This window comes from Varanus komodoensis, unplaced genomic scaffold (genome assembly GCF_004798865.1).
Source record: "Varanus komodoensis strain SLA01 unplaced genomic scaffold, ASM479886v1 scaffold23, whole genome shotgun sequence".
In the NCBI taxonomy this organism is placed as follows: Eukaryota; Metazoa; Chordata; class Lepidosauria; order Squamata; family Varanidae; genus Varanus; species Varanus komodoensis.
Window position 1 is genome coordinate 9,706,085 of NW_025335627.1, and position 12,162 is coordinate 9,718,246.

Consider the following 12,162-nt stretch of genomic DNA (forward strand, 5'->3'; position numbering starts at 1 on the left):
AATAAGCAATCATAAGAGTCCTTACCCATCATAATTGGATCTCACTAGATATCCACTTATTTTGGGACACTTTTAGAGTGATACTATATGGCAGTTATGCTCATATGTGGCAACTACATCAGAACTACCATTCCGATAGTTGTGCAATCCAGGATAGCCCAGACAGAGGAAAGAAAACCCCCAGCCTACCAGCACTTGACAACATTGTGACTCCTTATCACTCCCAGGGCACTATGGAGACAATGCCCACATCCTCTATCTAGACTAGAGGATGCCTACTCTTGTTAGCTAATCTGCAGTGGGAGTGGCCATAATGACACTGAGCTTCTCCTGCGTGTGCCTCCTAGATGTGAACAGCCATACCATGGGCAGCAAGCACACAGCTCCCAAGAGCCCCAGGTAACCCTGCAGAAATGGCTCCAAAGTACATTAAGTACTACAATCTACATGCCAGCACCCAGCATCAGGACCCAATCAGCCTTTCCCTGACAATCAATGGGAGCAACCCTACAAACTCAGCCCCGGCTCATTCACCAGAGCTCCCCTCACCAGACTTCCCTCTTGTATGTTTCAAGTGCTCAGGATACAGGGCCAGTGAGATTTACCCATGCAGTGTCTGGTCTCCCTGTGTGGTGACCATACTGTGCTGTCACTGGAGGCCGTTACACTGTAACTGATGTTGTGTTGTGTTGCTGTGAGCAGGGTGATTGTTGGCACTGGAAAAGTGTGCGTTTATCCGCCACTGAAGTCACAAGGAGGGAAATTTCTCTCACCAAATCCAGCATTGGTTTAAATGATGCCCATATCACCCTACGCCTTTCTTGGCATTCTGTTTCTGCGTCTTCACTGGTGAAACTGGTCCACCAGCAGGAAGTTCCATCACGGTATCAGGGGAGTCCTGCCAGTGTATCTGGCACTGGGGTGAAATGTCTTGAGTGCTGCTGAAACAACTCCAATATAGGATTGTAATTTTATTGTTTGAAGGTGCTATTGTTCCAGCACCGTTTTAATCAATAGAATATATCCCTGCAAATTGGACTAGCTTCCTTCAGATGTAGGCAAGGCTAGCAGCTCAAAAGAACAAGGAAGAATATCATGGTAGCCATGTCCCCACCAGCCAAATAGGTTTGCTGTCTTTCCAAAATAGACTGTTAGTCATTTACTAATATACATGCAAGATAAGTTAGGGCTGCTTCACACACTACTTTCTGAGATGAATATAGCTGACGCCCAAACAACATGTTACAAGTAGAGATGTGGACAGGTATTATATGTAGATGTGGAAAAACATGATATATTAGTGGACTAGATCCAGATTTTATCATAACTGAAATAGGATAACTAACTTTACATAAAATTTGGATCGCTTCACATTTTTACACCTCTGCTTCACAAAGCAACAACCAATGAAATGGCACAAGGGCAGAAACAGGGAGGCATTATTGTGATGGCAGCATATCAGATGGCTTTTCAACTAGATGGTCTTGAAGAGACATAGGAAGGCAGTGGCCTTACACTCCTCTAGAATATGCCCTTTTGGCCTAAGTTGTTTTAAATGTACACTTGAAAATCTTAACATGCATGTAACATGATGAATTCTACAAAAGTATGTTTTAAGGTAAGCTGAAAGCAAACTTGGAAACACAGTTCCAAATGAATTCTGCCATGTTTCCAGAGTTGGTATTTCACTTTATTTGCATATCAAAGAAAATATCTTCACCTCAGATGCAGCATGATGACCAGAATGGAAACATGGAAAGCCTACATAGATTTCAGACATCTTTTGAGCAGTCTTCTCACAGAAATGCAAAAAGGTCCTCTAAGAGAAGCAAAGTAACATACACAGATTATAATATAAATGTGATTTTTAGCAAACATATATATTGATATTTTTCCACATGGATGCATTGCAATGGACAATGAAAGGGTTAAATGATATCATATATTTGACTCTGAAGAAGCAGCAGACTTGGTAAAAAAAGTACCTGATGGCCTAACTAAGCATCTTGAGGAAACCCACCCAAACTCATGTTTCAGATATATGCATAAGATGATCCTAGATCATCAGTCTCCAGTGAATGATGCAATGGCTTATCTAAATGAAAGATGGTAGAAATGCAGTACCAGTTTGCACTGGCAAAGCATAGTGCAGCTTGTTGTGCTTTAATCTTGCTTTCTGGCAAGATCTCTGCTGCAGATGGTTTGGGTCAAGTCTTCGCAGCTGTTGTTAAGAAACTAGCTGAAGCGCAGTCTCACTCATGCTAAGGCCTAACTGGAAAATAAACTGCATTTGACAGCTCATGCCATGTACCTGCAATTATAAGGGGACAAAGTGAATTTGCTTGATTAGTTTGGAGGATGCCATAACCATATATGACCAACAACTGGGAAGATTGTGAAATTAACTTTGGTGTAAAGGAGATGTACAAGAGGAAATAGGTCCAAGGTAAAATGGCATGCTAATTGAATAAGATACTGTGCAGGAACTTTGAAAAAGAAAGCATGTGGAGATACTCTAGAAAACAAAACATAAGAACAAGAGAGGCCTAGAGAACATTTCACAGCTTGAGGATTGAATTGGCTCTGGCAAACATTTTAAAGAGCACATGCCAGCAGTGAGATGATTTCACCCTGATATGCTTGCTCACCCCTGACCTCACTGCACACACAAGAGCCCTCACTCCCTAAAATGCACCACTACTGTCAGTCAGGCCTTTGAAAAGCCTGATTACAATGCAATCAGACAATTTTTTAAGGTCACAGCAGTGAGGAGGGGATGGTTAACCCTCCCCTCCCCAGGAGTGATTTCACCCCCAAAATGTACTGCAATTAGGGTTTTTTTAAACCATCAACTGGCATCTGCCAAGGCCTTCTAAAAGCTTAACTACAGCACATGAAGGGCAACTTTTGAGGGAGACTAGCAGCAACATCCCACTTAAATGCTCCTTGCACTGTTATTAAGAATATTTGCCTATTATCTTGGGGTAATATAGAAAATCTATCCTTTTGAAGGCGAAATAGACAAATGCCCCTATTTGAGACATTTCTAACAATTGGTGCATTAACACATATACTAAATTTTGGATCTCTTGATTAGTGATAACAGCAAACCAGTACTGCTCAAATATATACTCTAGCTCAGATACATCAGAATTATAGTTCTGAATACCTCCCAGGTTAATTAGCTGGGCCAAGCAGTATGGGAAACTACAGTTCTCATACACTCTGGTAGCAAAGGATATTTCTGGTAATTTAATTTATGCCCAGGCCTTAAGGGAGTATTGTCTTGTCAGAGAGAGCTCAGAAAAACTGTGCTTATTACGAAGTGAGCTGGGGAAGTGCACCATGACTACTCTAAGAAATCCTTTCTACCTCCATCAATTGATCTGTCTTATACATCTTCATATATACAGCTTATGAAAATGGAAGTCACACTCAGTAAACCAAATATGTTCAACCTCAGAGAGTCTTCATCAATGTTACATTCTCCCTAAGAAACTGGAGCATATACCTGATAGACAGCAAGACAATGTGACAGCATATTACAGCGACTAGCCCCTAGAAGGTCCACCTTCTGACAAACATCCATATTCAGCTTACCAAACTGGTTTTTGGTGTTTCTTACTAGCATCTGCACCTAGAAAAATAAAAGTGGAATTTATATTTAAAGTGGACACATAAAAAAAAATACTAGCTGGTCCCACCATAGCAACCTCTATAAAAACACAACTGCCTATAATATTATGCCCAACACAAGTGTGAGGATACAACTACCCTTATGTCAGTACTGGGACCTGATACCCAAGCAGGGGAGTGCTGGTCTTGTCACATACTAGACTGAAGGATTGTCTGTTCACACAAAGAAAAACAAAAGTATGTAGTGGTTAATCAAGAAGGTATATTTCATTATTCCTATAGGAGTTAAAAGTATTACTGTTATATAAAGAGGAATCCATATTGCTTCACTTTAACTCAAAAGAGGTTTTATCTTGCATAGCCAGGGAAATCCAAATAAGACAGGAGCCCCAGTTATATGGCTTGCTTTCCACTGTGGTGAGGGGAATGGAAAGGGGGTTCAGGATCATGCATGTGCCTGAGACTTATATACAGTCTCTCCTCTAATACTCTCCCCAGAAGAAGCAGGCTCTGCAACACCTCTGCACTGGTAATATATACTTTTCTGAACTTCTCCATTTGCTTGCAGGTGTCAGGGTTTAATTCTTGTGAAGCATCCTTCATCCACAGCAAAGCCCCTCTGTACTCCATGCATGCCTGCTCCATTCGAGTGATTGTGAGCAAGGTGTCAGCCATAGCCCTCTGACTAAATGTTGCATGTTCTTGTCCAAAGCGTGATAAAGTAGTGCAAAGAGCTAGCCTGAAGATAAAAGGAGGAGAGAGAAGTGAAAGCACCAACGTTATGTGGTGACAGTAGAGGACAGACAGAACAATTAGAATTTCCTGTTATATGTTTCAATATGATACAACTAATCAACACTTTTATTGTCCTTTCTGTGACACAATAGTAATGTTTGTTTGGATACATAAGCACAACTGCAACCAAAAACTTCCTATATAAAATAATATTGTTCACACTGAAAATCACTAAGTTTGTAGCACATAGATTATAATCTACAAATCTGTTTATTTAAAAAAAAACTACTTTAATTGCAGCTCAATCTCAATGGACAGGTATATCTGAGATGGACAGTAGCAGCCACAGACAGCAGCAAATCTTTAATGTTCCCTGAGGGTGATTAGGAAGTGGCCCATGATCCCATGGCCTGCATCCAATCTCTTAAATACAATTAATTGTCCCCTTCACTGTATCTAGGATTGCACCTGAGTTGAGTAAGCATTGTTCAGACACTGGAAAGTCAAATTAGATGCAACATATGAAATTCATGGCTAGGATAACCCATTTTCTCCTTTCCTTTTACTAATTTAGCAACTTGGTTTGGCTCCTTTGAAGATTAGAAAATTGGCTTTCTGAGAGAAAGTATTTAACCTTTTGACTAAGCTAAAACATCTTCTTCCCAGGGTGCTACTTCCCCAGTCTTCAAAGCAGCCATATGGGCCTTTAAATTAGTAAAAACCAGTGCTTTTTTTGTCATAGAACGCACCGGAATGGAGTTCTGGCACCTTTTTTCAACAGATTTTCCAAGTTTTAAAAATAACTTTTGAAAATTTGATGTTTGGTCTATGTGGATTTGAATCACCCTGTCGAGCGTAGCAGGTCAGCAGCAAAATCATTAAAACGGTGCATGCGGGCTGCTCGTATGTCGAATCCAATGCATGCGTACTTCGTCTGTGCTGGTTGTGATGGCGCTGCTCAGCTTGTGATTGCTCATGTGGTCGCGCACTGAGTGCTTACTGTGGGCGGCGACTGTTATGTTTCATTACACAATTGACGTGTGTGGGTGTGTGTACAGTGATTGACTATGTGAGAAAGGTAAATAATTTCATGAGTTCCAGCACCTTTTTTCTTACAAAAAAAGCACTGGTAAAAACTAAAGTAAAATAGTTATTGTAAGGGATGCTGATCACAAATCTTTTATGTCACATTTTACTGAAAAAGAGTTGGGAAAAAGTAACCCTGACAAGAAAAATAATTTAAGCGTTAGGGCTCAAAACGATGCAGAGTTCAATACAACATGCTCAGCTGAATGAACTGATCTAAAGAAACAAGAAGTCAGTATAGCATCTGTCCAGTGTTACAAAAATAGCTTGTTGCTAGATATATGGGATGTGGGAACACTAACAGTGATGGAAAGAAAATACAAAAATGCACTTACTGTGGTTTCAAGTCTCCCTGCATGCTTAATGTCTTGTTTAAAAAAGCCAGAATATTGTACAGTTAAATAAATCCACAGTATTCTTATTTATAAATTTGCTCTCAACATTTAAGCATAGCTAACTTTTCATGACAAGTACTAAAGTAATGCTGAAGTGAACAATTGTAGTTTCACTCAACTTTTATAAATCTGCTATCCCATTTCAGTCATTGGTGTTGCTGCAGTGTTTGCTACATATGCTGAGTATTATTTTAGAACAATCACACTGAACACAATGGGAAGAATGCAAGATTGTGCAACCACTCATGCATTCCTCCTGTGCTCCCTGAACTCTGCTCCAGAGAGTCCCGCAATTCTTCCAAGAAGAACTTGAAGGCATGAAGAAGGCTGCAGGGGAAGCAGGTTTATCAGCAGAAAAACATCATTAGATTTCACCCAACACCACTCCAAACAAACCTTTGTTGAGAAGAACAAGAGAAGGCCTGGCCAGTGGCATCAGTCATTCTGTCAATTTGAGCTTCACCCCATCTGCTTAAAACTTTAAGAAGAGCCCTAGTTCATCTTCCTGTTCAGATACGGCTACTAAGAAAATAGGCAAAATTAGTCATTTGACATTTTTAGTATATCCATACAGGTTAAATGGGAACAGGAAATGGTAAATTTTTTATCATAAGTGCATTACACAGTAAACTAGATGACATATTATCTTTTACTGGAGAATTGTCCATGAAAGTTTTCACACCCACATGACTGTTTCACACAGAACAAAAAGGCTTGATACTGTTTCTAACAGATATTCTTGTCAAAAGTGAATCTTACCTGATATGCAAGTTTTATCTCACTAATATGGAATCTTCTCCACATACCCAATGTGTAACACAATAAAAGAGTGAAGTAGCAGCTTTAAATAATACAAAGTTCTGACTTACTCATAGTGAGCACAATAGGTCCAAAGTTATATCCTACAGATTTTGTTGGGGATGGTTTAAGAATGGGTCTATTTCACTCACTGAACACAGTATCAATCAAAAGATCAACATTTCCATTGGACTATATCCAATATGTGTTAAAATTGTCTTTGATGTGGAATGGTCAATTTCTCCTCTGTTAGGAAAAACAAAGGCTCTAGAAACATGCAATATAGTCAACATAATGCAATGATAGTCATTTTTTCAGTTGCTTTTGGTTGTTTTTATTGGGTTGTATCCAATGATGTCCATCTCCTAGCACTAATGAAACAAATTCCTCCTCCCTTGCAAACCTACCCCCATCCTAAGTCTGTTTCAGAGTGTTGGAGTATACCTTGGGGCAGATTTGGAGAATGTTCAGGGTTGGGAGGATAGGAAGAGGAGGTCTCTTGTGAGAATCCACTTGCATGAAACTAGATGAAGTCCATTGCAAGGTATGCATGTTCTGCTTTGTACCTGTGTTCACAGCAGAAATACTAATCTTTCAGAGATCTATACTCCCAAGTACACATTCCAAACAAAATTAAAACCAATAAAGTTTATTTATTGATGTTATTATCGTTGACAAGCCTTCCCACAAACTGGTTCCCTGATGCTTTGTACTACAACTTCCAACATCCCTAAGCATTGGCCATAATGTCTGGGGTTGTTAGGAATCGAAGTCCGAAACATTTGGAGGACTTTGGGGAGGGCTGACACATGTGATAAACAGCCAAATGTCACAGGGAGCAGGAATGAGTAGTATACATTTGGACAGAAGCAAGAGATTTTGTAAGCCAGACAACTGGAACTGGCTTCTTTCCTACCTCTTCAGTGATGCACTAATGCCGAAAGAAAACTTTGGACTTTTTGGCATACTTGCCAAAATGTTTTTCTGCTGCCATATTGCACATATCAGAATGTGTATGTTCACACAGAAATATAAAGGTTAAAAATGCCTCGTAAAATAAAATCAACACAACAAAAAGCAAATTGGTCACTACTCTAGACATCTGATAAGATCAAATTGCCATACAATTAAAAAGTCACTTGAGTTCAACCTAATTTTTTCATTGTGCTCTCTGCTGCCTGTTTGAAATGTTTTTTTCCTTTGTTTGTTTTTCACAACTACCCTGTCCTTGTTACTTGTCACACCTGGAAGTAGAAAATGTCAACAGGTTTATGATTACTAAAAAAAAAAGGAACTGGGTTCTCCAAGTATTCAATTCCAATCCATTAGATGTTTCAAACATTTAAAAGAACAAACAAAGGGACTGTTTTACCCAGTTCCCAAGCAGAAATAATTTATTCTGGGAGCCAAGAATGGATAGCCTTTTTAGATTTAGACTGGTTCTGTGCCATTCAATGGATCTAACTTCTTATTTAATTTGGTTCAGGATTATTCTGTTTAATGTCATTACTTGATAGTAATTGGTTGATAGTAATTGCAAATGCAGACAAAGTATGTATAACTCCTTATGTTAAGTAGTATGAATAATAAAGGATAAAATTTTAATGTCCAATCACTGAATACAGAATAGTATCTAAAGTACATTTTGTCAATGTTACCTTTACGTCTCTGTTGGTATTTTAAAATCGTCTTTAGAAGATCAATGCAGGTAATCTGAATGCTGTGAAAAACCTTGAAAATGAAAGGTTTGTTACCATATAATTTGACCAATTCAGCATAAATGGTAAAGCAATCACTGTCATTGTAAGCTGCCTTGAGCCCTTTGTAGGAAAAAGGCAGGATACAAATCAATCAATCAATCAATCAAAAACAAACTTGCAAACCACAACCTGTACTTTAAAATCAAAGAATAAAGTGCAAAAGCAGGACTGCAGCTGAACATTAGGGAAAGTAAAAATCATGACTGCTGAAAAAATACACAATTTTAATATCAACCATGAAGAAATTGAAACTGAAAAAATTTGCATACCTCTGCTGAATCTTCAATTCAAATGGAGTCTTCAGCCAAAAAAATTAGAAGACTGAAACTTGAAAGAGCAGCAGTTAAGGAATTAGAGAAGATTATTAAGTGTAAAGAGTTTTCACTGAAGAACAGAGCCAAGGTCATCCACACTATTATATTTCAGATCACTATGGATGGTTGTGAAAGCCAGACAGTGGAGAAAGATGACAAGAAGAAAATTGATGCATTTGAAAGACGGTGCTGGATGAGAAAATCAATGGAGAAGACCATCATACTAGGGAAAATTGAAAGCAGAAGAAGATGAGCCACAGCCTTGAGTTTACAAGAACAAGGCAGCACTATCAAGGACAGGACATTTTGAAGGGCATTCATTCATAGGGTTACCATCAGTTGGAAACAACTTGATAGCACATAACAACATTATAGTGGTTGAAAGGAAATACACAGTTTACAAACTGTAGTCCTAGATTGCCTTTGGATGTGATGCCCAGCTATTTGATATCCTGGCTTGGTTTAACTTGATCAGCTCAGTTTTCCATGTCAGATAGATGCCATTGTTTACTGTGATCATCTTGGAAATTACATCATTGAAGAGCTACTTCAGATTACAATCTCTGCAAATGTGGAACAATGTTCCACAGAATGTCATAGTACTTCTTTTTCTGTATTAAATCATCTTACGTATGCCTGCCCATTATCAAAAGAAAGGTTATGCTTGGGTTGGAAAGACTATGTATATAGCTTAACTATCTCTAGCATTAAGCTAGCCCCATCCCTCCCAACTGAACACAGTATTTCAGAACAGGGCAAGGTTAGGGCGTTCCACAAACACATTAAGCCTACATTGCAATCCTATACATGTTTGTATAGGAACTCAGAGGGGCCCCACTGAGTTCACTGGGGCTTAGGTAAGTAGGTTAAGGGTGCAATCCTATGCACATTTAGATGGAAAAAATCCTACAAACCCCAGTGTCCTGTCAGCCATACTGGGACATGCTAGGATTTGAAGAACTTTTTGCAGTTTAAGCCTTCATAGAACTGCACCTTCAGAATTGCACCCTTAGCCATTTTCTCCCATCAGTCCAAGCCAGCACGGGCAGTAGTTAGGTAAGAGGAAAGATGTGCTCCAGCTACACATGGGAGGCTGCGGGTCCCCTGCTGTCTTGTGGTAAGTGACTTCGTAACAGTTTGGATCAACTCACTATCCTCCACACGGATACTTGCTCAAGAAAGCACTTCTGTAGGGAGGAGACTGAGAAACTTGCACAGCTTGAAGACTTGCATTACATGCAACTTTGTTGGTCAGTTTGGGTGGGGGGAATGAAAAAAAGCAAAGGTGCCAGCACAGTTATAGGATTTACTACACTTTGTGAGTATTTAGACTGGGAAAAAATGCTCCCATGGCTGGCTAGATGTTGGGAGTTGTAGTATTTTTTCTGTCTCGGTATGCATAGGACTGTACCGTAAAGGTACTGTGGTTCAATGCAAAAGCATGAAGCTGTGGGAGGTGCGGGAAAAGACAACGGACATCAATTTCCAAAAACAACTTCAAAGAATGTAAACACATGGAGAATGTGCACACATCTTTCTAATAGACATCCTTTCACAGGTGGCTTTCTCAGCTTGCCCCCCCTCCTTCACACAAAGGTGAAACAACTTTTTTTTTAAATGGCTTTTAAAACTGTTACAGTTTTCAACATTTTACTATAATGTGATCTGTTTGTTACTTAAAAAAAAATTCCGTAATCTACCCTGTTTTTTTCAGAAAGGCAGTGGAGAAATGCTGCAATTCAAAACAAACTAGCTCTTCGTTGATGGCTCCAGACTGCATATAATGCCTGAGGGCTACATTTTATGAAAGCTATTTGGTGCAGAAAACTTGTGACAAGGAAGAAATGACAGTGATGCATATACTACTATACTACCCTTTGGATAGTTTAGATTGGATTCAGATAGTATGCGTGGCTCACTGTTGAAGTGAGGGCTGTTGCTCAAATGTGGATTGTTCCATTGCCTGAACCGGCCGTCCTAACGAGTCATAACAACACATGAAGGCGACTCCTGGTTTAGGGCTGAGTAGTTAACTATGGGATTGTTCGTCACGGGTCGTTATCTTAACAGCCTTCAGACATTAAGATTGCCCAGGCTGCAGCTCGACCGTAGACTGCGGGTCATCGTGTTGTCTGGACACAGGCATGGGCGGGAACGCGCGTGTGCGCGTGAGCATTCAAGTCACTTCCAGCAGTCGCCTCGCCTTGTCCGTGCTGGAAGCCCACGCGCAGCGCAACGGCTCCTTTCCCTCCCGCCCCATTAAACAAACGGCCTGCGCGCGGGGGGGGAGGGGGAGAGACACCGTCACGGGGCGCGCACCTTCCCTCCCCGCTCACCATCCTGCCGCGCAGGGAGGCGGTTCCCCAAGCCAACGCCCCCGCCCCCCGCCGTCGCCGCTTCCCATCCGCCACGCCTCCCTCCGCAGGCCCATCGCCCGTCACCTGTCAGAGGCGCTGCCGGCCTCGGCGGGCGGTACAAGTTCATCTCGTGCCTCAGCGCGGCGGCGGTGGTAGCAGCGACATTGTGAGCGGCTCTGGGGCAAGCCGAAGAGCGCGAGCGGCGGCCAGGGCGACGAACGAGCCTTGCCCGCCCCCCGCCGCCCTCTCTCGGTGGGGCCGCCTTCCCCGTCCGCCTCAAGCAACGTCCCCAGCCCCCGCTCCTTCCCCGCGCTCTCTGGCGAAGTCCGAGGCGCGGAAGGCGGCGCCGCCGCTGCGGGGGAAGGAAAAGGAAGGCTCGGGTGGCGACCGGCAGCCCGCCCAGCCTTTTCTTTCCAGGCGCAGCGGGGCAGGCGGCGCGGAGGGATCCGAGACCATCGAAAGGCGGCGCGAAGAACTTTTAGGAAAGGGTAAAATGGGTTTCAGGTGTCATTTAAAATCTGTCGTTCGTAGAATCTGAAAGCGTTTCAAAGGAAAGTAAAATATCAACCCTACGTAAACTGAAACACATGTGACACATGCATTGGTAACTTTCCGATTAGACTTCTGTAACGCTCTACGTGGGGATGCCCTTGAAGACGGTCCGGATACTTCAGATGGTGCAAAATAGAGCTGCCAGGTTGCTGACGGGGACTGGGCGTTGTTCTCATATAACCCCAGTCCTCCGTCAGCTTCACTGGCTCCCCATTGAAGTCCGGGCCCAGTTCAAGGTGCTGGGTATCACCTATAAAGCCCTTAACGGCTTGGGTCCTGGTTATCTAAAGGAGCGCTTGCGTCCATATCTGCCCTCCCACCCCTTGAGATCGACGGCAGAGGCCCTTCTCCGGGAACCCTCCGTGAAAGATATTAGGAGAGTGAGTACCCAGAGGAGGGCCTTCTCTGCGGTGGCGCCTCACTTATGGAATGCGCTCCCCAGAGAGGTCCGCCTGGCGCCGTTGTTATTTGTTTTTCGGCTCCAGGCCAAGACCTTTTTATTTAAATGTTATTTTAATTGTTGAATTTA

The 12,162-nt window shown here is 41.8% G+C and overlaps 1 protein-coding gene across 1 annotated transcript; it reads right to left on the reverse strand.

The window, feature by feature from the left end:
* Positions 1–1,690: 1,690 nt before the first annotated feature.
* ICA1L (islet cell autoantigen 1 like) lies at positions 1,691–11,208 on the reverse strand. Its single transcript, XM_044432149.1, has 7 exons — positions 11,061–11,208; positions 8,309–8,470; positions 6,332–6,371; positions 6,249–6,296; positions 4,177–4,375; positions 3,512–3,637; positions 1,691–1,819 (listed from the first exon to the last, which is right to left on the reverse strand). Exons 1-7 carry the CDS (start codon positions 11,206–11,208, stop codon positions 1,691–1,693), a joined length of 852 nt encoding a protein of 283 aa, XP_044288084.1.
* Between the last annotated feature and the right edge of the window lie 954 nt (positions 11,209–12,162).

Coding starts and splice junctions, on each gene's coding strand:
- ICA1L (XM_044432149.1), bottom strand. CDS start 11,208: ATGAACTTGTACCGCCCGCCGAGGCCGGCAGCGCCTCTGACAGGTGAC. Junction 6,372..8,308: donor ATACCAACAGAGACGTAAAG/GTAACATTGACA, acceptor TTTTCTTAGTAG/CCGTATCTGAACAGGAAGAT. Junction 3,638..4,176: donor AAATGGAGAAGTTCAGAAAA/GTATATATTACC, acceptor TTATTTTTCTAG/GTGCAGATGCTAGTAAGAAA.